The sequence below is a fragment of the Rhipicephalus microplus genome, chromosome X, assembly GCF_043290135.1.
Source record: "Rhipicephalus microplus isolate Deutch F79 chromosome X, USDA_Rmic, whole genome shotgun sequence".
NCBI lineage: Eukaryota > Metazoa > Arthropoda > Arachnida > Ixodida > Ixodidae > Rhipicephalus > Rhipicephalus microplus.
In genome coordinates, this window is record NC_134710.1 from 271,184,750 (window position 1) to 271,208,263 (window position 23,514).

The 23,514-nt window shown below is 47.1% G+C and overlaps 1 protein-coding gene across 4 annotated transcripts in view; it reads left to right on the forward strand.

Annotated features, from left to right (window-relative positions):
- Positions 1-23,514, forward strand: part of LOC119185871 (uncharacterized) — a 96,076-nt gene that overhangs the window by 38,431 nt on the left and 34,131 nt on the right. For all 4 annotated transcript variants that reach the window (XM_075879127.1, XM_075879128.1, XM_075879129.1 and 1 more), the window contains 8 exons: positions 2,583-2,882; positions 3,366-3,572; positions 3,631-3,795; positions 5,614-5,800; positions 12,212-12,348; positions 12,971-13,091; positions 13,507-13,671; positions 18,957-19,103. In XM_075879127.1, coding sequence (XP_075735242.1) covers positions 2,583-2,882; positions 3,366-3,572; positions 3,631-3,795; positions 5,614-5,800; positions 12,212-12,348; positions 12,971-13,091; positions 13,507-13,671; positions 18,957-19,103 — 1,429 coding nt within the window. The remainder of the gene's footprint in view (positions 1-2,582; positions 2,883-3,365; positions 3,573-3,630; positions 3,796-5,613; positions 5,801-12,211; positions 12,349-12,970; positions 13,092-13,506; positions 13,672-18,956; positions 19,104-23,514) is intronic.

A 23,514-nucleotide genomic window follows, 5' to 3' on the forward strand; every position in this document is an offset into this window, starting at 1 on the left:
GGATAGTTACAGCACAAGTATGATACACAGCGTCGAACTGGTGATCCTTAACATAAGTCTTCTCGATATTTTTGACGAATTATGAACCTGCAAAGGGGTGCCTTGAGCGAGGAAATGTTTCATGTGAACTCAATCTCAAGCGTGTTCAGTAGGCGCTGTCAGCGCAGACGTCTTTTGGCTAAAACGCTTACGTTATTGAATTACCCGCCGCGGTGATTTAGAGGTCATTGTACTTGATTGCTGACGCAAAGGTTCTGTTACAACATTTCAGTGGAAGCGGTGCGCTCCAGGCCCGTGTTCCTAAATTGAAGACAGTGGTTTGAGTGCATGTCACAGGGGTCCTGCGAAAATTCTATAAGCTTGAAGTAGCCATGAAAGCGATTGAATAAGTGAGCTTATTGTCTGACGAATTCAGTGAAGATTAAATATTGATGGCACGCTGGAATGGCATTCTCTCTTCTCTAGCCCCGACGAAAGCACTGGAAGCTGAGCAGGGAGGGACGGCACGGAGGAAAAAAACGCCACACGTACCTCGTGACCCTTTTGAGACCCTTTTCTATTTTTTCGAGTGCATGGCTTTTTACTGCAATCATGTGTGCATTCGTGAACAAGGCGTGGCCTCCCGCGGCGCGAGCCGTAATGACCGAGCACGCCATGTTGAAATCAGCTAATGGCTCACACAATGACTGACGTGTAAGAGAAAGCAATTTTTAGCCGACTTTGAGATTTTATTTTGAAATTCAGGCCACATGCTGGGCTATATTTGGCTCGCCTGACTCGGTTGTTCCGTGCTGTGTGATTGTCACGCGCGATCGCCGACGCCAGCGTAGCTCTCGCTGATTCTTTTTAATCCCTCCTTATCCCATTTCTTTGTGAGGCATACTGCTGAGGTGCCGCACTGAGCTGCAGACAGTTGTGGGGCTCGCTTTTTTATTTCCTCCTGTAATAAAACCACTCCCTCCACCCCAGCGTGTTTTCAGGGGCCTCGACTTGCGACAGGCCCTGCCGCGGTTGTCTATAGTGGCTGACGTACTCGGCTGCTGACCCGCAGGTCGCGGCATCGAATTCCGGCTGTGGCGGCTGAATTTTCGATGGAGGTGAAATTTCTGTAGGCCCGCGTGCTCAGATTTGGGTGCACGTTAAAGAACACCAGGTGGTCGAAATTTCCGGAGCACTCCACCAAAGGCTGGTGCACACCGGCGACTAGCAGCGGTCGCGCGACCATTCGCGACTGGCGACCAAAAAGCGACTGATGTTCACACCGACAGAGGCTGCATGCGAGCGACCGGAAGTCGCAAAACCGGAGAGTCACGTCCGGATCTCGTTATGAGCGAGAACTCCCGAGACCGGCGCGATCAGCTGATCGCCGCCAGCTGAGTCCGTTCTCGCACAGCGTTCCCAACAGCGTCAAGTTCGATTCTAGCGAAGAACAAGACAATTTCATGGTGCTGATGCACTGTGCCATGGTGTCAGCGCTGGCATCACAGATGCCTCCAAAGAAAAAAAAAAGCCGGTAGTGGATGTGACCATCCTTTCGATCGCGGGAGTTGACCGGCCATGCAAGCCGCCTGCCTTCAGAGCTTCGCTGACACGACGAGGAGTATTTCCGAGAGTCGTACGTATTCAGAAACCATCCTTGAATTTCCCTTGACTTGCCACAGCCTACAATGCAGCACAAATGTGTCTCGAACGTGGAGTCTTAAGTCGTTGCCAAGGCATGAAGTGCAAACGCCTTCCAAACACGCTGCGTTGAATGCGCTGACAAGTCAAGTTCAAGACAAAAAAAAGTTTCCGAATACGGGGAAAAGACAGTGCACAATTTATTTTCTCTTTACTTTGACGGTGTTTAGCTTCTTGCGAATGCCACCACGTAAATTCGACACTTTGCTCGAGTTGCTGCGGCCCGCCATCTCCAAGCCAAGTATTCCGTGGTGGCCATGGTGCCACAGACCCAGAGGAACGCACTCGTTTGTATCTGGCGGCAGGAAGCCAGCGCAATGAAAAAAAAATTGAGCATCGCTGATTGGTTAAGCAGCTTTGCGACTGCAGTCGCGCGACTGAAAAATCGGTCAAGAAGCGACTGGCCAACGCAGTCGCTTTGCGACAGTTTGCGACCGTTCGCGACTGGTAGCGACCAGTCGCAAATGGTCGCGCGACCGCTGCTAGTCGCCGGTGTGCACCAGCCTTAAGGCGTCTCTCATAATCGCATGGTGGTTTTGAGACGTGAAACCGCACATATCATATCGATTTCCGACCGGCAGCGTTTTCCGAGCACGCTCAAAAAGAGTTTCAGGGCCCTTCCAAAGAACCGCAGGTGGTCGAAATTTCTGGAGCCCTCCGCTATACCGTTTGCTACTCCAACAAATAATATTATATCAAAGTATTGTAAATCCGAGAACCTTCAGTGGAAATTTATATTTTCTGACATTTTTTTTAATTGCTTAGGGCTTACAGGTGGACAAAATAAGCAACCATTATTCTGTGAGGATGGGATAGTCTGTAAAGAAGGCTAAAAAACGGAACGCTCTTGTGCTTTTTTCCTTCCGTTTTCCAGAAAGCGAACCGTTCACCAACTTGCGCAGGTGTTCGAGTTCAGAAGCGCACTGGATAGCCTGTACACCCGCTACCTGGTTCACCGGCGGTGCCAGGATGGCTTCACTGGCTCGGTGATTGCCCAGGAGTTCCCCAACAAAATGGTGAAAGTGCGCAAGGTGATCCTGACGCCCACCCGGCGCGTGTACTTGCCTCCGCAGCTGGTCTGCAAGAGCCGGCTGCTGCAGCACTTCGACACCGAGTTCGCGCTGCGTGTTGTGGTGCGTGACGACGACTGCAAGCTCGTGTCTTTCTCGCTCGGGGCGTGCAAGGACGACTTTGTCAATGCGGTACGTGTCCTAGAAGTAATGCACACACCACGCTGCGCCTTTCCTCAGAACCTGTGAGACGTCAAGCGGGGGAATTTCGTTCCTAATTCGTCGTTTTCCGAAAGCGTTGCCTCGTGATGGGCGTTCTCCATTGAATGTGCCATTTAGAATTAACTGCAGTACATCAATAATTGATCATAGCTAAGGCACCTGATTGACTTTAACTTGATGATCCAAACTGTAAGCGTACAAAGTTCACAACAATTCGACTCACGAAAAATCCCCTTTGACTACAGCGAAACGTGAAGTGATGGTCCTCGAATTTAGCACGTCGAAGACATATTATACATAAGCACTTAAATACCCATGATGAAGATGTTGTAAGGCCCTTGATAAAATAAACAATGTTTAAATATTTTTCGTGCTCATAAAACGAAATTTCGTGGCTTAGAAGAAGTAGTACCAGGAGCATTACTCTTCTGATTGCCCGTGGGTAATCTCCAGGTCATCAAGCCGCCCCTAACGCATGGCTTGAAGATCGGTGGCCGGCACTTCGTGTTCCTGGGATGCTCGACCAGTCAGCTGCGAAGCCACGGTGTCTGGTTCTACGCCCGAGACACGGAGGGCCGCACCGCCGACTCGATACGCATGGGTGTCGGTGATCTGTCGGCCATCCACAGTGTTCCCAAGTTCATGGCGCGGCTTGGGCAGGTAGGCGGAGGCGTTGCAGCCACGGGACAAACTACTCATGACACTTTGAAACCCGCAGGCCTTCTCCCAGTCACTGGGGTATCTTACTGTGCCAAGCCAGTTCACGAGCATTGAGCCGGACATCAAGAAAACGATAACGACCCGCAGGTCCGGAGAGACCCTGCAGCGAGAGTACGTGTTTAGCGATGGCATCGGGCGCATCTCGCACGTCCTGCTGCGCAAGGTACGGCGCTGGTCCGGTGTCCTATAGAGAACAGTCCATTGTACTGCACCGGATGTGCGTGGGTGTGCATGATAAAAAGTGTCGAAAATCCTTCAATATTTCAGCACGTAAACGCCTGTGCCGCTGTGCACTGTGATAGGCTGGTCACCAGATTCGACAATGGGTGTGTGTCACCTGGTCACGTATAGGAATAATTCGAGACGCACACTAAATGTGCACACAGAAAATAGGGCTGTCTCCGGACTCTTACTGCATGGGCAGGTAGCGTCACAACTCGAATCGACTGCGCCAGGTATGGTGCTACGAATTTGCCTTCAGGATATTATCTGGTGTGTAAATAACCCTGTAGGTGGGGCTTCTTGACGCGAATGGCACGCTCAATAATCTGCGTGGTTCTACGTCTCAACACTATGATATGATTATGAGAGATGCTGTATGAGAGGGTTCCGGAAATTTCGATCATCTGCTGTTCTTTAACGTACACAGACATGGCACAGTACACAGGCTTCTATCATTTCACCTTCATCAAAGTGCGACCGTCGCGGCCGGGGTAGAAACCGCGACTTTCTGGTCAGCAGCTGAGAACCCTTGCCCCTGACCCAAACGTGACGTTTCAATATTTAGTATGTTCCTACTGAAACTTTAAAGCTTTAAAGGGACACTGACGAAAAACTAATGACTTGGTTTACATTGACAAACTGTACTTTGACGTTCCACTATCATAAGTTCATTTTTAGGGGTGAAAATAAAGTGGCAGTTTTATTTGTGAACTTCGCGCCTAAATCTCCGAATGTGACGCCAGAAGTCCCTAAATGTATTTTTGGTATTGTCGTGGCATTGGCTCGATAGAATCCTCTGAAAATTCAAATGCGAAGTATATGGCACCAAGGAATCCCAATGTATTCCATCCATTGGAGGTTACGACCGAGTATAGACATCTTCATAATTTCTTACCTCACACAGCTGGTGTTCGTGGCGGGAATCTTCAGGTGACGTCGCCAAATACGTATTTTAGCGAGTTTTTTCGCCTTCTAAGTGCCGTGTGGCGGTAAGAATAGCGTTTTCGGGAGTGTGAATGTGTACTTTACTAATGCACGAAAAATCATTTTGCTCTTTAGTGTTTTTTTGAGAGAAGTCGCTTCTAAAAATCGGCCCGTTTTCATACAAAGACTTCGGACAGTTCAGTCACTTGGCATAATTACACGCTAACCGGAGAGAAATTTAACAATATGCTACAGCTACATGCACATGCTATATTGAACATACACATATTCGACTAAGACATGTAATACGACGCTCGCCTGCGTCATCTCAGCTTTTTTCTTCCGCAGTGAAATTTCCCACAGATCGCGCTCACCTTCCGGAAAAAAGAATGACCCCTTACTTCCTATTCCTTATTAGAAGCTAAATAATATACTCAAGGTAAACAAAAAAAAGTAAATCATTGTTCGGTCATGTCGGTATTACACGCTTGCTTTGAGCTTTTTTTAAGCATTTTTCAAGTAGCGCTTGGCATAAATACCAATAGAACGTGCAAGTGGCGTACCACTTAACATTCAAGTTGAAGTGTATTTGCAGTTTTCACAAAACATGAAACATGCATTGTCATGGTGTCATAGCAAAAGACATGTTAATACACATAAGAACTAGGCTCATGGCACCACCAGCACAACAGGTGACAGCGGACAACTGCAAGAAATGAAAACACATAACACATGTTGGCCTAATCACATGTGTAAACAATAACTGACAATACCTTTGAAGTACCATCTGCACAGCATGTCGCCATAGAGTCACGTGCTTCCAATCGACCCGCAGGTACACCGTGCTCTTGAACTTGAGGAAGGCGAGGAACCCTGCGCCGTGCAGATTCGTTACGGCGGTTGCAAGGGCATGCTGCTTCTGGATCCGACGCTGGCCGGACGAAGGATCATCTTTCGTCAGAGCATGTGCAAGTTCTCCTCGGAGCACGAAGATCTCTACGTGCTCAAGACCAGCAAGCCGCGTGAGTTGCCCGAGCGCTGGCTTTTTGATGGCCGAGAAGTTCGGTCGAGGGCCCTCAGCCAGTTGCGAACAGAACGTCGTTGGAAGACTGTTTATTAATTGAAACACTGTGGCACAGTCGCAGCGTGCACTTTCATCGTATACTTCTATCAGTCTAAGGTGATTCGTGTCTAGTGTTCGGCTCTGCAGTATAAGCAGTTGAGTTCAGCGTATCTGTTTAACAGCGATCAAAAGCTGTTAAAAATCCATTTCATAAGCAATACCTAGTAGCAGAACTGCTCCACTTGTACACCGTATGAACGCACCTGATTTGACGGTTTGCATTGAACTTTTGAAACGATCATACTCGTTTGCCGCTATTTCTTTCAGTTTGCATGTCATGGTTTTTAAAGGAGGCTTTGCCATGGTTACCCAACTGTTTGCGGTGAGAAGCAGAAGCTGCTTGTACACCGGGCCTGTAAATGTGTCAAAATTTATTGTGAGAATATGTTTAGTGCAAAATGAAGCCTAGATGTCCAGACTGTAAACCCGCCGCCGGCGACCGCCGTATTGAGATGGTGTGTCTGACATCCAGTGCTGCGCGGAACGGAGCAGCCATTTCGAAAATTCAGCTGCTACGAATCATTCAATGTGAATGCTAAGCAGAAGAAATCGGAAAAATTTAATGTGCAGCTGACCACTGAAGAAAACTGTTCGCCGGTATGTAGATGCTGGCAAAGCAAGCAGCGGGCGAGTGTGTCAGTGAATAGGCTGCTCAGGTCATTGCAAAAAAATTAAATTATTGAGATAAGCGCTGGACCAAATGGGCTGTTGTTTTGCGAGCCTCTTGGTGAACGTCTATATAGTAGACAATAGGATAAAATAATGGGTTTCATGGCCCGTTTACGTGTGGATAAGAGGGTTAATAAAATTTTAACCTTGTTGTCTTCGAGTAATCCTGCAATGAATTCCACGAAACAATTGCCTGCATGTGTTGAAAAAGGTCGCCTTCTCCGTGCAAATTTAGTTTCAGCCTGCCGGCTTTACCAGTTAATAAACATTGAACAAATATAATGACGCGTAGACTACGCTGACGTCAATGCCAATATATTGTCACGAGGGTGAGAGGATGAATACAATAAATATATTTGCAAAATATACTGGGAGAGTCAGAGGCAGCTGTAGCCAAGGTGGAGGTACAACAGCAACAACAACACCAGCACGTTCGCTTTCATCGTCTTCGTCGTCTATGATGCTGTTTCGTTGCCGATGTCGTGTAACATATAACCCCCCGCTGCTGGCAGCGCCGTCTCGGCGCCTAAAGAAGAATAGGATCATATGCGGATATTATGGTTTGAGGCGGGTCACGTGGACGACGTCAGTAGCGGGTGTGGACAATGATGACTGACTGTCCAACGGAGCAGTCTCGTATGTGACATCGGTAAGCCGGCGTAAAACCTTGTAAGGCCCCGAGTAGCGAGACAGGAGCTTCGAAGAAAGGCCACCGTGGCAGCATGGTGTCCAGAGGAGGACCAACGAACCTGGAGAGTAGGAAACTACTCGGTGATGGCTATCGTAGCGGGCCTTCTGAGAGAGCTGCGAACCAAGAAGACGTTCCCGTGCGATTTGGCGGGCCACTTGAGCCCGAGCAGTGGCATCCGGGTCTCACACGGTAACCGTTTGCGTAGTTGATGAGAGAAGAGTCTTGAAGGGTAACGCTGGATGGCGGCCGAACAATAGATAGAAGGGAAAGAAACCGGCGGTGTCGTGGCGTGACGAATTGTGCGCGAATGTCACACAAGGCAAAGTACTATCCCAATCAAGGTGATCATTGGAAACGTACATGGAGAGCATTGTTCTCAATGTTCGATTTAGGCGCTCGGTAAGACTATTTGTTTGTGGGTGATGGACCGTAGTGAGCTTGTAACGCGTTGAACACGAGCGAAGGATGTCACTACTTTTGAAGGAAATGAGCGACCACGATCAGTCAGCAGCTGTTGAGGAGCGCCATGGTGAAGAATTACGTCATGAAGCAAAAGTCCGCGACGTCAGTGGCACAGCTTGTCGGTAGTGCTCGTGTGATAGCGTACCTCGTGGCGTAATCAATGGCTACGGCTATCCACTTGTTTCTAGTGAGAGAAGTAGGAAATGGTCCAACGAGATCAAGACCGACGCGGTAGAAGGGAACGATGGGTATGTTTATTGGTTGGAGTGAACCAGCTGGTGGCAAGGTGGAATGTTTGGAGCGCTGGCAGGACTCACATGCAGCAACGTATCGGCGCACAGAATGGTAAAGGCCTGGCCAGAAGAATCTACGCCGCACGCGATCGTACGTGCGCGTGACCCCGAGATGTCCTGCGGTTGGGGCGTCATGAAGCTGTTCAAGTACAGCGGAACGGAGTGTCGCAGGAACTACAAGTAGTAGCTCTGGTCCCTCGGCGCTCGTGTTGCGTCGGTAAAGAATGCCATCGCGTAGAATGAACAAGTGTAGCGACGGGTCTACGTGGGGCAAACGTAGACTCTGCATGATAGACCGCAAGCGGAGATCGCTGAGCTGTTCCTTGCGTATGTCGGTGAAAGCGACATGGCGAAGACACAAGGGTCAGAATCATGTGCTGAAAGGTCAGGTGGGTCCACGGGGTGACGGGATAGACAGTCGGCATCCTGGTGCATTAGGCCAGATTTGTATGCCACGTCGAAGCTGTATTCTTGTAGTTTCTAGGCCCAACGGCCAAGTCGTCTAGTTGGATCTTTAAGGGACGACAGCCAGCACAAGGCATGGTGATCTGTAATTACCGAAAATGTGCGGCCAAACAAGTATGGTCGAAATTTTCCGACTGCCCAGACTAGTGCGATGCACTCACGCTCTGTAATGGAAAACTTGCTCTCCGAAGGAGAAAGGAGGTGACTGGCATAAGCAATGACGCGATCCTGTCCTCGTTGCCACTGGGGGAGAACAGCACCGATTCCATGTCCGCTGGCATCGATGCGAACTTCACTATGGGCTGACGGGTCGAAATGGGCCAAGATTGGTGGGAAGTAAGTAATGTTGTAAGGGTGCTGAAGGCAGTTGCTTGGTAAGTACCCCAATAAAAAGGCATGTCCTTCTTCAGTAGCTCCGTAAGTGGTCGGGCAATGTCAGTAAAATTCTTCACGAAACGTTGAAAGTAAGAACAAAGGCCGATAAAACTCCATACATCTTTTGTGGAACGTGGTATGGGAAAATCTTTGACAACTCGAATTTTGTCAGGATCAGGTTGCACGCCTCAAGCAGTGACAAGGTGGCCCAGCACAATGATTTCCCGACGACCAAAGCGACATTTGGAAGAGTTGAGCTGAAGTCCTGCTTTCCGGAAAACCTCAAGAACAGCCGTTAGGCGGCTAAGATGGCTTTCGAATGTAGGTGAAAATACGATGACGTCTTCGAGATAGCACAGGCACGTGGTCCATTTGTATCCACGCAGGAGAGAGTCCATCATCCTTTCAAATGTAGCTGGCGCATTACACAATCCAAATGGCATAACCTTGAACTGCAAAAGTCCATCTGGTGCGATGAATGCGGTTTTCTCACGGTCTCGATGATCGACAGAAATCTGCCAGTATCCCGATCGCAAGTCGATAGATGAAAAGTAGACAGACACATGTATACACGTCCTTACGTGTTACTTTGTTTAAGTGACGGTAGCCTACGCAGAAGCGCCAGCTGCTATCCTTTTTCTTGACTAGCACGACCGGCGATGCCCATGGGCTGCAGGAAGGTTCGATGACGTCTTTTGCGAGCATTTCTTCAACTTCGTGCTAGATAACTTGTCGCTCAGCATTAGACACGCGATAAGGACGTCGTCGGATGGGGCTGGCGTCTCCAGTGTTAATCCTATGAGTTACAAAGGATGTCTGACTCAAAGGGCGGTCATCAAAATCAAAGATGTCGCGGTAGGATTTCAGCAGGTGCCAGATGTCAGCTGTCTGTGCTGGAAGAAGGTCCGGAGCGATCATCTTGTCGATGGTGGCATCTGCTGCGCTCTTCGAGGATGAGAACGGAACAGAGGACGAAGAAGAATCGGCAACAAACGCCGAAAGAGCAGTATCTATAGAAGAAACTTTTGCCAAAGTCATACCATCTGGGATAAATTGAGCGCACCAGCTGAAGTTTAGGATCGGAAGAGATGCTGTATTTCCCGTGACTGTCAAAAGTGTGTGAAACACGGCAACATTTTTGGCCAGCAGAACGTCAGCATCAGGTGTCAACATGTAGTCACCATCGGGAACAGGAGGGACAGATCTCAGGTTCACGTAAATAACGGCTTGAGGTGCTAGGCGAACGTGATCTGCAGAACACAGATGGGGTTGTGCTGGTGTTGTGTCGTCATGGTAACACGGTAAATCAAGTTGAAGCATGCCGGTTTCACAATCAATAAGGGCAGACTGGGTGGATAAAAAGTCCATGCCGAGGATAAGTTCAAGGGAACATTTCTCGAGCACAGCAAATAGCACTGTCGTGGAGCGATCAGCCACACTTACACGCGCGGAGCACATTCCAAGCACGGGAAACGTGCCGCCGTCGGCGACCTGGATGAGTGGCACTGTGGGTGGCGTTAAAACTTAAGGCGGCAACGAAGTTCTGAATTCATCACTGATATGTGAGCCCCTGTGTCCACAAGTGCAACAACGGGTGTGTCATTCACTTCAACGTCAATAAGGTGGCGTCGAGTTGGCAGCATGGTCAGAGGATTTGGCAGGCAAGTGGTTGATGCAGCATCACCTCTTGCAGATGCATCATCCCGCGGCAGGTGGTCAGTCGGCGACGTTGGTCGGTGAAATTGGGGCGAGCGAGACGGCGGGCGACGGGAGAGCGGTGAACGGGACTGTTGAGTATGCGGATATAGAGAGCGATGACGATATGGCGGCACAGAAGGAACGTCTTCACTGGTGGCCTGAGGTGACTCCCGGTAAGTTTGAAAGCGTCCATGATCCCTCTCTGGCCGATGGGTGTACCCATAGGATGCCTGATGCCAATACCCCCGAGCGTTACAATGGCGGGCCACGTGTCCGATACGGTGGCAGTTGAAAGAAATCGGGTGATCGTCAGCAGTCCTCCACTCGGCTGGATTGCGAGGGCGCGCCGGAAGGTTCTGGCTTTGGGCATACGAAACAGGGGGTCGACGACGGTTGATCGGCTGAGAGGGAGCTGTAGTGCACTCGGAGGCCAGTCCAGCATTGGAAAGCTCTTGTCGCACAATGGCATGTACCAATGGCACCATCTGAGGGCTAGAGTCACAAGCATGGGAACACGTGGACGCAGGAAACAGAGCTTCAAGTTCACGTCTGATGATCTTGGTCACGTGCTCTGCAGTTAACGGCGTCTGTAGTGTAGGCCTGTCTTCACACGACCAGGTTGCTGCGGTGTTTGGTAGTCGAGTGAAATTATGGGCGATACGTGGACTTTTTGCGGCCTCAAAACGCTGGCATTCCTTGATGATGGCATCGACCGTGTTGCAGTCCTTGCATATGAGAAGGTTGAATGCATCATCTGCAATGCCTTTTAATATGTGAGCTACTTTTTCAGTTTCTTCCATACCGTTGTCTGCTTTTCGGCAAAGGGCAAGCACGTCCTGTATGTAAGTCACGTAGGACTCTGATGACGTTTGCGCACGAGATGCGAACGCCTTCTTGGTCGCTGCCTTTCTGCCGGCAGACTTGCCGAAAAGGGCGCGCATCTTTTCTTTGCACGCATCCCAGCTTCCAATTTCATCTTCGTGGTTCTCGAACCACACTTGCTGTTCCTTTCAAGTAGAACAGGATATTCGCTAACATAAGAGCTTCATCCCAGCGGTAATTCTTACTTGTACGTTCGTACAACGGCAGCCATTCTTCGATGTCGACATCATCCGTGCCACAGAACGTGCCACGATCTTTTAGCTGCGGAAGGACAACAGTTGTTGTTGTAGTCGCCTCCGCGGGAGCCGGTCCCTGGTTTGCCATGGTGGAAAAATCCAAGCGTCGGCCACTGCGGAGCTCCCTTATATCGTGTTGTACCCCGCACCACGACAAAATTTCATGGGGGTGAGAGAATGAATGCAATAAATATATTTACAAAATATACAGGGAGAGCCAGAGGCAGCTGCAGCCAAGATGGAAGAAGAGCAGCAACAACAACACAAGCACGGTCGCTTTCATCGTCTTCGTCGTCTATGATGCTCTTTCATTGCCGATGTCGTGTAACAATATGTCGTGTCTAACATTTCTTAGCTAAAGATGCTGCATTCATTTTTATGTGGGCTACGTTGCGATCCCCAAATGCTGCGAGTATCCTGTAGTCAAACGATACGCATACGGTATATAGCAATGCCAACGCGCTGGAATGACTCGCAACGTAGATTAAAATGGTAGGCCTTTGCGTCACAGATACCGAGGTCGGAACGTTCTCTCGCAGGTGTACTGTACCTGAACAGGCCAATGATCACCATCCTTGAACAGAGCGGCATCAGGGCCACGGTGTTCCTCACGCTACAAAACCACATCCTCGACTCCTTCATCGACAGTATGCTCGACCCCCACGAAGCCGCTCAGGTAGACCTCTTTGCTCTTTTTCTTGCATATGAAGTGACACACGCACATGCACACGAACACGCACACACACGCACGCACGCACTGACCCGCACGTGCACAGACGCACACGTGCACAGACGCGCACATGCACACAGACGCGCACAGACGTGCACACGCACACAGACGCGCACAGACGTGCACACGCACACAGACGCAGACACTGCCGTTAGACCATGTCTACATATACTTACTAATGGCTGAAACCGACGATGGACACGAATACGAACTGTGGTTTGTTCTCAATACTGTCCTTCTGCATTGTGTACGCCATTTAAACTGCAGTCTGCTGTTTGCACTTTGTGTATCGGTATACCGAGACTGCGTGCGCGTAATGTTGAGCAAGCAAATGTGCTCAGTAGCAATTATGGTCATTCTCTTAGCATGAACTCTGAATGAGCAAGTCAGGACTATCTTCGCAAACATATTTCACAAAGCATTCCTATTAACTTTCCGTCTCTTCATGACATTTTACGACACTTTTCCCAATAAATGATGTAGCAGAAACATGGTTACAATCGTTAGAAATTGTCTTATATAACATAGTCACCATTTAATTATGTCTGATGCATTGAAACCTGCGCAGGTCCTATGCATGTATTCTGCAATGCGACTTCCATACAAGGAACTTGCTGGTGTTGGCGTCGACCTCACCGTGGAGCCATTCTTTCGAGCGTTAGTCCGTGCCGTCAACAGGAAGGCTCTGAGTAAGTACAGTGTTCTCAGCCACATAATATATACAGTGTTGCCTGCAATATGTCGCAGATTCTGTTCCCACCCAATGCAAGTTATTTTTTTCACAAACCTTTCTTTCTTCACATTTGCATCACAATTACTTCGAATAATATCCCCTAAACTTTTTTATGCATTACTGTCTATCAGTTCTCATTAATATTGACTAGAATAAGTTGTTCGTTTTTGGGCGCGTGTCTTGTCACCATATCTGCTGAACGAGCTGTCTTACCGTTCCCTCCTTCTTTTACGGCCACTTGCCACTAGTCTCCCTCCGGTATTCGACTGTGATTGTTGTTGGCGACATTGCGCTGCACGCTTTGTTCTACGTCCGGTTTTGTTCTACGTCCAAGTGTCCGTGGTGCCAGTGACGTGCTGTCCTTTTCGCAGAGGAACTGAAGACCAGGGCTCGCATCTTGGTTCCGCCTGCCTTCGGTCGCACCATGTTCGGCGTGCTGGACGAAACGGGCACACTCGAGTACGGCCAGGTGTTTGTACAGTACTCGAACGATATGCTGCGACACAAGGTCAATGATCCTACGACGATCTTGGAAGGTATAGTGTGACCCTTCAATTTGAGTACTTTAAGTTTTCCAGGGGGTCAGAAGAGATTGGTTTGCCTTCTGCACTTTCTTTGGGAGCGTCTTACACCGTATTCTTTCATATCTGCACATGCTTGTAATCGAGAGGGCCACGGGAGGAGGTGTCTCGCAATCCTGGGCAAATAATTGAGGCAAACGGTTGCTTTATGGATTGTAAAGGTCATCTTCCTCTTTTATTTCTTATTTTCCAAAGCATGAACGCACGTACCTCGCCAGATCACCGTAAATCATGACGTACAGGAGCCTTCTTTGATCATGCCGTAATACGAGTACGCATTCACAGGAGCTTCTTAGAGGAGAACATGCATTTGTATTTGCGTTTGTATTTGCGTTTGTTGAACGTATGTATGCAGACAGCTCACGTGTCGAGTAATACAAGAAATTATGACTTATCTGTCTGGTGTAAATGCTGAATATTCCTTAATGAAAGTGACATTAAAAATGTTTAATGCATGGTTTCTTATCACAGACTACAATATAATAATTATGCACGGCGTACTTGACTGCCCCTGATAACTTCGAATACCTGGGGTTTTTTAACATGCGCTGACATTGCGTAGCACTCAGACCTCAGGCATAATAGGCCTCTATAGGTTTTTATAATGATGCCGGGAGTGACGCTGATTTCCTGCAGTTCAGCAGCTTGGTACGGTTACAGCTTTCCCATCAGGGCGGATGTATCGAAAATGTTTTAGTGCGTTAGAAACCAAGACATGATGGGTTGCATGATTACTTTTTGTGGGATTTGGCATGCGTTTGTATGTTTGTTTTTGTGCGTTTCATGACATTTTTTGCGTAAATAATGGCTGCCCACTGGCCATGCATTAGGATTTAGCCACCAAGTTTGATGCCAGTATCGCGGAGCCGTGGCTGTAGCTCTTCAACAGCTTCCACCCTATAATAGTTAAAATCATAAGAAACAAAACGTGCATGCACATTGCCTTAAAATACCGTTTGGCTCAGTGCCTTGGGTCTTCCAACTCGATGAGCTTTGCGTTGCATCTCAAAAACACTATACTTTCCCAACGCAGAGACGGCATAAAACATGACTTTTTCGCACCACAAGAAACGATTCCTTTGATAAGAATTGTTCTAAAGACGTGCACAAAATGTGTGAATTATGTTCAATGCACACTAGGGTTAGGCGAAATAGGTAAAAAAAAGGGGGGGTGACTGTGATAAGGTAGGTCTTAAACGGAGTTTATCGCACAGAAGCAGTGTTTTTTGTGTTAGTGTGCAGCGAATATATGCCGACGGACGCTCTAAAAAGAAATATGCATGTCGCCATTCTATAGCTATTAGCAGTGCACGTGCATTGAGAAAAATATTGTGGTTCTTTCTGGCACAGCTTGATAGCAGTGATTTGAATGATATGTGGGGTTTAACGTCCCAAAACAACCATATGATTATTAGAGACGCCGTAGGGGAGGGCTCCGGAAATTTTGACCACCTGGGGTTCTTTAACGTGCACCCGAATCTGAGCAAACAGGCCCAGAACATTTCAGCCTCCATCGGAAGTGCAGCCGCCGCAGCCGGGATTCGATCCCGCCACCTGCGGGTCAGCAGCCGAGTGCCTTAGCCACTAGACCACCGCGGCGGGGCTTAATAGAAGCAGTGCTTCAACAGGACTGATTTACTTTTCTGAAACAAAAAACCTCATGAACAAGGTGGCATTTTTTATCATTATTTTGCTGAAGCGCCATATAAATGCTTTAAAGTTAAGTCCAGCAGGTTGGGGTTATCAGTAATGCATTTTTTTTTCACGCGAAAATTTACAAAAAGGTCACAGGTTTGGTTCCTGTCCACGGGAAGTCATTTTTTCACCTATTTTCTTTCTACATATTTGCATTAGAATTTGACTTCCCCTATACTTTCCGTGGCATTGTCTGTTAGACCTCATTAGTGTTTTGTGAAACACAAAAAAAACGAGCCCTCAACTATACACTTCTTACTACATTCACGAGGGTCTCATACTGGCAGACTGGGTGCTTTCAGATTGTATACGAGGGACTATTGGTCAGTTACCAGCTCGTAATAGGTTCACGTGCTACGTGACGCCAAACAGGCTCATAAAGTGTGTGCCTCATTTGCCGCTATGCCTCCAGGTGGCGCTGACTGTCACTCCCACTTTAATTTTCTCTCTCTCTCTCACACACACACACACAATATATATATATATATATATATATGTATATATATATATATATATATATATATATATATATATATATATATATATATATATATATATATATATATATATATATATATATATATATATATATATATATATATATATATATATATATATAGCATCGGACGCGTTATTCGAAGGTCGTGGGTTCGATTCCTGCTCACAGCTGGTAATTTTTTCATCCACTTTTCTTTCTTCTTATTTACATTCCATTGGTTCTAATAACTTCCCCTGTACATTCCTTGGCATTACTGTCTGTTATATCTCATTAATATTGTGTTAAAACACGGAAATACGAGCCCTTAGGTATACACTTCTCTCCCTTATATATATATATATATATATATATATATATATATATATATATCAACAGTTTCGACCGGTAAAATTACGGCAACTGCCAAGCTGTCTCTTCTCTTTCCCAATTACGTTTGGCCCATTGGAAAAACCTTTTTATGGAGTAGCTTTTACAAAGGCGTACTCCTTTCACATAGGAATGGCGGATAGCTCCCGATGTGAATCGTGTGACACTGACGAGACAATAGAACATCTACTGTGTTCATGTGAACGTTTTGCGAGCGAACGAAACTTGCTACGCGAAACGTTAAAGACACTAGACATTAGACCTTTTTCCGAAGAGAAGATTTTTGGTTCATGGCTCTACGCGTTGCAGGCCAGCGAAGCGACACGGGCATTGCTAAGTTTTCTAAAGACAACTGGACTACGCGACCGCTTATAAGCAGGCAATGGATAAGGTAACATCTACACACACGTTGCCCGTCACTTCTCTCTCTCTTCTCCTTTAATTTCTCACCCCTTCCCCCAGTGCAGGGTAGCAAACGGGACATGTGTCTGGTTGACCTCCCTTTCTTTCATTTCTACCCTTCCTATTCCTCGTCCCCCTCCTCTCTCTCTCTCTCTCTCTTTATATATATATATATATATATATATATATATATATGTTTATTTATTTATTTATAAAGCTTATATGCAAAAGAAAAACATCTGTTGGCGCACAAGGTTATAAGTATGAAAGCAGATGCGCTTCTGTTTCATGAATATTTCTTCATTTTCGTGATGCTAAGGTAAATCTGTTATTGACGTTGCATAAGGTCAGCGCTGATTTTTTCATGATTCGTGTGTTCGTTGACGATGTGATTGCGGCTCAAAGCTTCCACGTCTTGAGTCGAAAGGCCATTTGAATTCATTCTTTATTATGTACCATCCCCACAAACTCCACCAAGTGGAGGTTACGATGATTGTTTTGCCGAAAGATTGGCTGGCAACGGACAATGAAATGCGGAGTAGGCAGTAAGTTTCATGCCAGTATCGGGGGAAGCAGCTGAAGCTTTTCAACAGCTTCCACCTTGTTAGAGTTATACGACAGCGCGCAGACATTGGTTGAAGTGAGTACGATGAGACTGAGAGCTGCAGCTGCTATAGATACGGTCATATCATCTTTGCTGTTCTATAGGCACGGGCGCTGCTTAGATTTGAAATGACATTGCTGAGCGCCGCATCAGTTGGCTTGCTCATGCCTCAATTATACCCCAAGTAAGGTCGAAAATAGAACACGTTTCCTACAACCTCAGAAGCCATGGTCACCGACCTTACGAATGCGGTACGATTGTGGATAAAGACCATGCTTTTCCGAAGGTCCTTGGCCATTTCAGTTGTCCGTGAACGTCGTTTTCACTCATTTGCATCGTACATTTGTGGCCCTTTGTGTACCGTCTTAATTAACCGAGTAAAGTTCACAGATACCCTCTCAATATGATATTGAATAAAATAGATGTTCTTGGAACCAAAGAAGCATCCTCTCAATAGGATATTGAATATAGTAGATGTTCTTAGGACTAGAGAAGCATTTGCTGTTCCAAATTAGCAGGGAACGAAATAACTAGCCTTACAAGACAAATAAAAACCTTCTTGTCGAAAAATTGCATTTCGTGCCCCCCCCCCCCCCCGGAAAGACACGTTACTAACAAGTCTCTGGCTGTCTTGCGGCAACTCGGTGCCTAGCTTCGTGTACAGACACGAGTAAGTGCGTTGTGCTTTCCACTAGCGTATCTCTTGCTGGTCAAAGGAGGACGCATCAGGGACACTCGCGTACTAATGTGGCTGTTGTGGTGAAGTGCTAGGCTTAATGCGACGCGAAAGAAGGCGAGACATGCCAACTAGCCCTCCTTATCACTCTTTTGGAGCAGTTGGTACCGTGTCAACAATGCTGCCGTGCATTTAAGATGCCCTGCGGAGGCAACTAGGTCTGAAATACTAATACGCCATGAATGAAAATGCATACATGTTTTAAACTGCATCGTTACGACACTGCGAGAGCAGGAAGCGCAGACCCATCTCGCGTTCGCGCCGCTAATGCAGATATCTGTGGCGCAGTGACCATTCTGATTCTGTTTCCGTAGACGGAGAAGCCCGTCGTTCGATTCCGCGATAGGTAATAAGTGGTGCTTTACGAGCCAAAGCTTACGAAATGTTTGAGGCTCCTCGTGGTGGAGGCTTCCCGAAATTTGAACAATCTGTTATTCTTTGCTCTGACATCGCACAATACATGCGTTGCCCCGCCGCGGTGGTCTAGTGGCTAAGGTACTCGGCTGCTGACCCGCAGGGCGCGGGTTCGAATCCCGGCTGCGGCGGCTGCATTTCCGATGGAGGCGGAAATGTTGTAGGCCCGTGTGCTCAGATTTGGGTGCACGTTAAAGAACCCCAGGTGGTCTAAATTTCCGGAGCCCTCCACTACGGCGTCTCTCATAATCATATAGTGGTTTTGGGACGTTAAACCCCACATAGCGATCGATCAATACACGCGTTTTTGGCACGCAGCACCTGCCGAAATGTTATCGCCCCGGACAGGATCCAATCTGCAATTGCCTTAGTGGCAGCAACCGAGCACAGCAACCACTTCACCAACGGAATAGAACAGGGTTAAATGATTGAATACTTATTCCACGTTCTTTTCAAAGTCATTGTTTGCCATCTTTTGGAACGCTACATTACTATCACAAAGGTCACCGGCGATATGCTTGCAGGTGACGTCATTGTGACAAAGAACCCGTGTATGCATCCCGGTGACATCCGTAAGCTGACAGCTGTGAACGTGCCCCAGCTGCACCACGTGCGTGACTGCATTGTCTTTCCGGCCAAGGGAGACAGACCGCATCCAGATGAGATGGCGGGTAAGCACGCCTTGCCTTTACGTATGCACGCTTCTCTGCATTGCGCTTGCATCCAGGTATTGTCGAGTACAACAAACGACCAGCTCCAGCCAGCTTACTGTGTGGCAGTGTTTTGTAAAGGCGGGTCACCAGCCATCTGGCTCACAGTCTCAGCCTGGAGACACAATATGCCCACCCATTAGTTCTTTGAGGAGGAAATGCCACCGACTCCTAAAGTTGTATCGAACTGTAGTGGTGGCAGCTGTCGAAACGCAAGCTGCACGTTGCAATACATATTTACACAGTGAAAGCCTTGATTCTTTCGAATTACCGGTGTGAGTCTGCACTCTCACCTAATCGTCATACGTACACAGGGCGTTACGTATAGACTTTTGAGGACGTTAAGCTGCATTTTCTTAATGCGAATGTCGGAAGACGAGCGTAATGTGGTTGTAGATTTAGCCTCGTGCAGGAACGTGATAGTCAAATTGCTGAGGAAGTCGGGATGATGAACAATACTCGTTAGGATATTGGCTTCAGGTTTACAGATACTCGCAAGAAGTGCGGGTTTGATAACGCATTGTAGTCACCAAAAATATCGATTTTTTCCGCTTGTGAATGAGGCTTGGTGACACATTCGTTGGGAAGCCCTCTCTACCTACGAGTACGAATGAATACCCGTTTCTGCACATGGTGTGTTGAATGCCTTTCTGTGAGCCGCGTTTGCATACTTAGTAGCTGTCTCTTCGAGGCATGTCCACTTCGGATTCAATGGCGATACTGTTTCTTCGTTAAAAACATTATTATTTATTTTTCACTTGACCATCGTGCGCAAAGCAGGTACATCAGTCCGCAGGGGAAGGAAACAAACTGTTGTTGTAAGTAGTGCCTGTGTGTGTACGCCTATTCCTAAGGTCCGTGTCTTATGTGCGCTCAACCCGTCCAAGTATGACCAAACCACAAGCCCGGATCCCTACCCTGGTCTGTGTTGAGCCCGACGCTAGAAGGAATGACATTACGTTCTTGCTACGTCTGTCGAAAAAGTAAAGTTGATATTTAACGTAGTGAGCCCGGGTAGGTAAACAACATTTGAGATACTTTACACGGGTGAGACGGTATGCAAATATGATTTGATTACCTGATGGGTGAACGAAGATACAGCCGGGGTGTGTCTTCCTGGATGCTATGTTCTGAAATGGTCCAAGAGAGTAATAAAACTGATTCTCCGAAATGGCGTACACGTAGTTTTGTGACGCCTAAAAAGCCTAAGTAACCGGTGGGTTTACATTTGTCCTTATTGTAGCACATAGTCAATGAACCAAGAACGTACTTTCGTAAGTTTACAATACCCTTCCAATACATGGGTATCAGCTCTGAAGGTTTCACCAGTTTCGACTGAATGGCGCAATAAAGAAGCATTTTTCTTAGAAACCTTTAAAATATGAACTCCTTTATCAGGGCAAAAAGGGCATCCTCGTGATCATTAGTGTGCAAAAAATATTTGTAAAACGTTTTAGTATCTATCAGTAACGCAACACATCATGTCGGTGAACATTCGCAGAAAATTAGGCAGGCACTTCCAATATTATGATCTCCATTAAAGGCCATGTTGTGCGTTAGCTGCTTCTGTATACAGGACATTAATTACATGGGGCAAATTACCTCACGTGGTTTCATTTTAACAGGAACGTGTTTTATGCCGGGGTCTACTGTGCCTGCAGTGATGTACATACTGCAAATAAAAAAAAACCAGAAGGCAAGCAACTCCCGCACGGAATCGAACTAGCAACCTCTCGTTCCTCAGATCGTGGCGCGAACCACACGCGGAGAGCGTACATTGCCTGCAATGTAAGCCATTAATGTACACCATATGCTGTTTGGCTATAGTGTCTAAATTATACTGGCACGATAGTTTGACAGTCCTCAGAACTTCCAAAATTACATGAGTTTTTGATATCAGTAGCGGGATTGCTTGACGGCCTCGCGTTGGGCGCACTCTGTTGTCGCATCCACGAAGCGCCGTCTCTTCAACGCGCGCGCTTATCAGACTCGTAATTCAGGAGAGGACGAAAATCACTTTGCACGCTGCCACGGCCGCGTTTACAAAAGGAACGCGCTGCTGACCAATAACACAGCAAGAATTGTGGCAGTTATTGGCGCCTGCTTTGTGTGCGCTCGTGTCGTGCGTCCTTCTGTTTGTACAGCGTGGCTTAAGTGTCGAGATGTTACAGAAGTTAGTCCGCGCTCTTCCTGTGTGTGCTAATTTCGTGCGCACTTTCTGCTCGAGGTCTGCGCTGCAAGTTTCGAGTTGCTTGCTGTTCCTAACGGGATTATATATATATATATATATATATATATATATATATATATATATATATATATATATATATATATATATATATATATATATATATATATATATATATATATATATATATATATATATATATATATATATGGGAGAGAAGTGTATACCTAAGGGCTCGTATTTCCGTGTTTTAACACAATATTAATGAGATATAACAGGCAGTAATGCCAAGGAATGTACAGGGGAAGTTATCAGAACCAATGTAATGTAAATAAGAAGAAAGAAAAGTGGATGAAAAAATTACCAGCTGTGAGCAGCTGCTCACAGCTGGTAATTTTTTCATCCACTTTTCTTTCTTCTTTCTTCTTATTTACATTACATTGGTTCTGATAACTTCCCCTGTACATTCCTTGGCATTACTGTCTGTTATATCTCATTAATATTGTGTTAAAACACGGAAATACGAGCCCTTAGGTATACACTTCTCTCCCTTATTTCATTGAACGAGGGTCTCGTACTGGCAGACTTGGTGTGTTTAGGTTGTATAAGAGGGACAACTAATCAGCTGCCCGCTCATAATAAGTTCACGTGCTACGTGACGCCAAACATGCGAATAAGAGTGTTTTCACACTCGTTCTTTGGCTTATAGATGGCGCTGACTGTCACTCCTACTTCTAAATTCACATATAAACCCCAAAAAGTGGATGGAGGGACGGCCGCTGTGATAGCTCAGTGGTTAGAGCATCGAACGCGTTATTCGAAGGTCGTGGGTTCGTTTCCTGCTCACAGCTGGTAATTTTTTCATCCACTTTTCTTTCTTCTTTCTTTTTATTTACATTACATTGGTTCTGATAACTTCCCCTGTACATTCCTTGGCATTACTGTCTGTTATATCTCATTATATATATATATATATATATATATATATATATATATATATATATATATATATATATATATATTGTAACGACGAGAAATAAGACAAAGAGACAACGCCTTTGCTGCAGGCCGGCTGTTCTTTTTCTGCTTCCTCTTCGTCGTCTTCCGTCTCTCCCAGGTATGCGCCGAGCACGATCGCCGCTTTGTCATCATTACACTCGGCCACGCTGCAGCTGGTCTACTCCTGTAAGAAAAACACAAACCAATGTCACGTTTGCCGCCGTATGCAGTTCTTCATCCGCGACACATGCACCGCAAAGTTATTCCGTTTTCTCTTGTCTCTGCGCGTATCAGAAGCTGTGGATCGTACTCGCCAAGTGTTATCTCCCAAGCGCTCAGAAATAATGTAAGGGCCGTCGTACTTTGGGTGCAGTTTGTTTGAAGACGATGGCGCACCTCGCTGTAGCCACACCTCATCACCTACACTGTATTTCGGCGCGGGACGGTGGCGTCGGTCGTAGTATCGCTTTTGTGCCTGTTGAGCATGCACAATCCTCCTACGCGCCTCCACACGGATATCGCGACAAAGTCTCTGGCGTGCAGCGGAACGCCCTACTTTAACGGGAGTGTCCAAACCGAACGTAGCATTCAGTTGCGGGAGCTGACCATAGACAATCTCGTAGGGGCAAATTCCTGTGGAGCTGTGTGCCGCCGTGTTCACTGCGTACGCAGCTGCTTGGAGATGATCATCCCAGTCGGCCTCACCTCGTTTGTGATTCTTACAGTACGGTGCGAGTCTAGCCTGGATAGTCTGGTTCGACCTTTCGGTCAGTCCGTTCGCCTGCGGATGGTATGCCGACGCGAAGTGATGGTCCACTCCAGCTTGTTGTAGGTAAGTGCGGAGCTCGCGACTGCGAAAGGTGGTCGACCGGTCGGAGATCAACTTGTTAGGAAGACCGTGTCGCCATTCGAAGCGATCTTTCAGGAATCGGATGACATGGCTAGCAGCAAGCGAAGGCACGGCCGCGACCTCTACGAACTTGGACAAGTAGTCCACAGCGAGTATAATGTAACGATTGCCCGCTGTCGTCATTGGAAGAGGCCCGATGTGATCTATGCCCAACGTGTGGAAAATTGTCTCTGGAGGCTTGATCGGCGTAAGAAGTCCATGTCGAGCTCCAGGACGTCGTTTGTGTTGCTGACAAATCTCGCAACTGGCAACGTATGAACGCACGCTTTTATCCA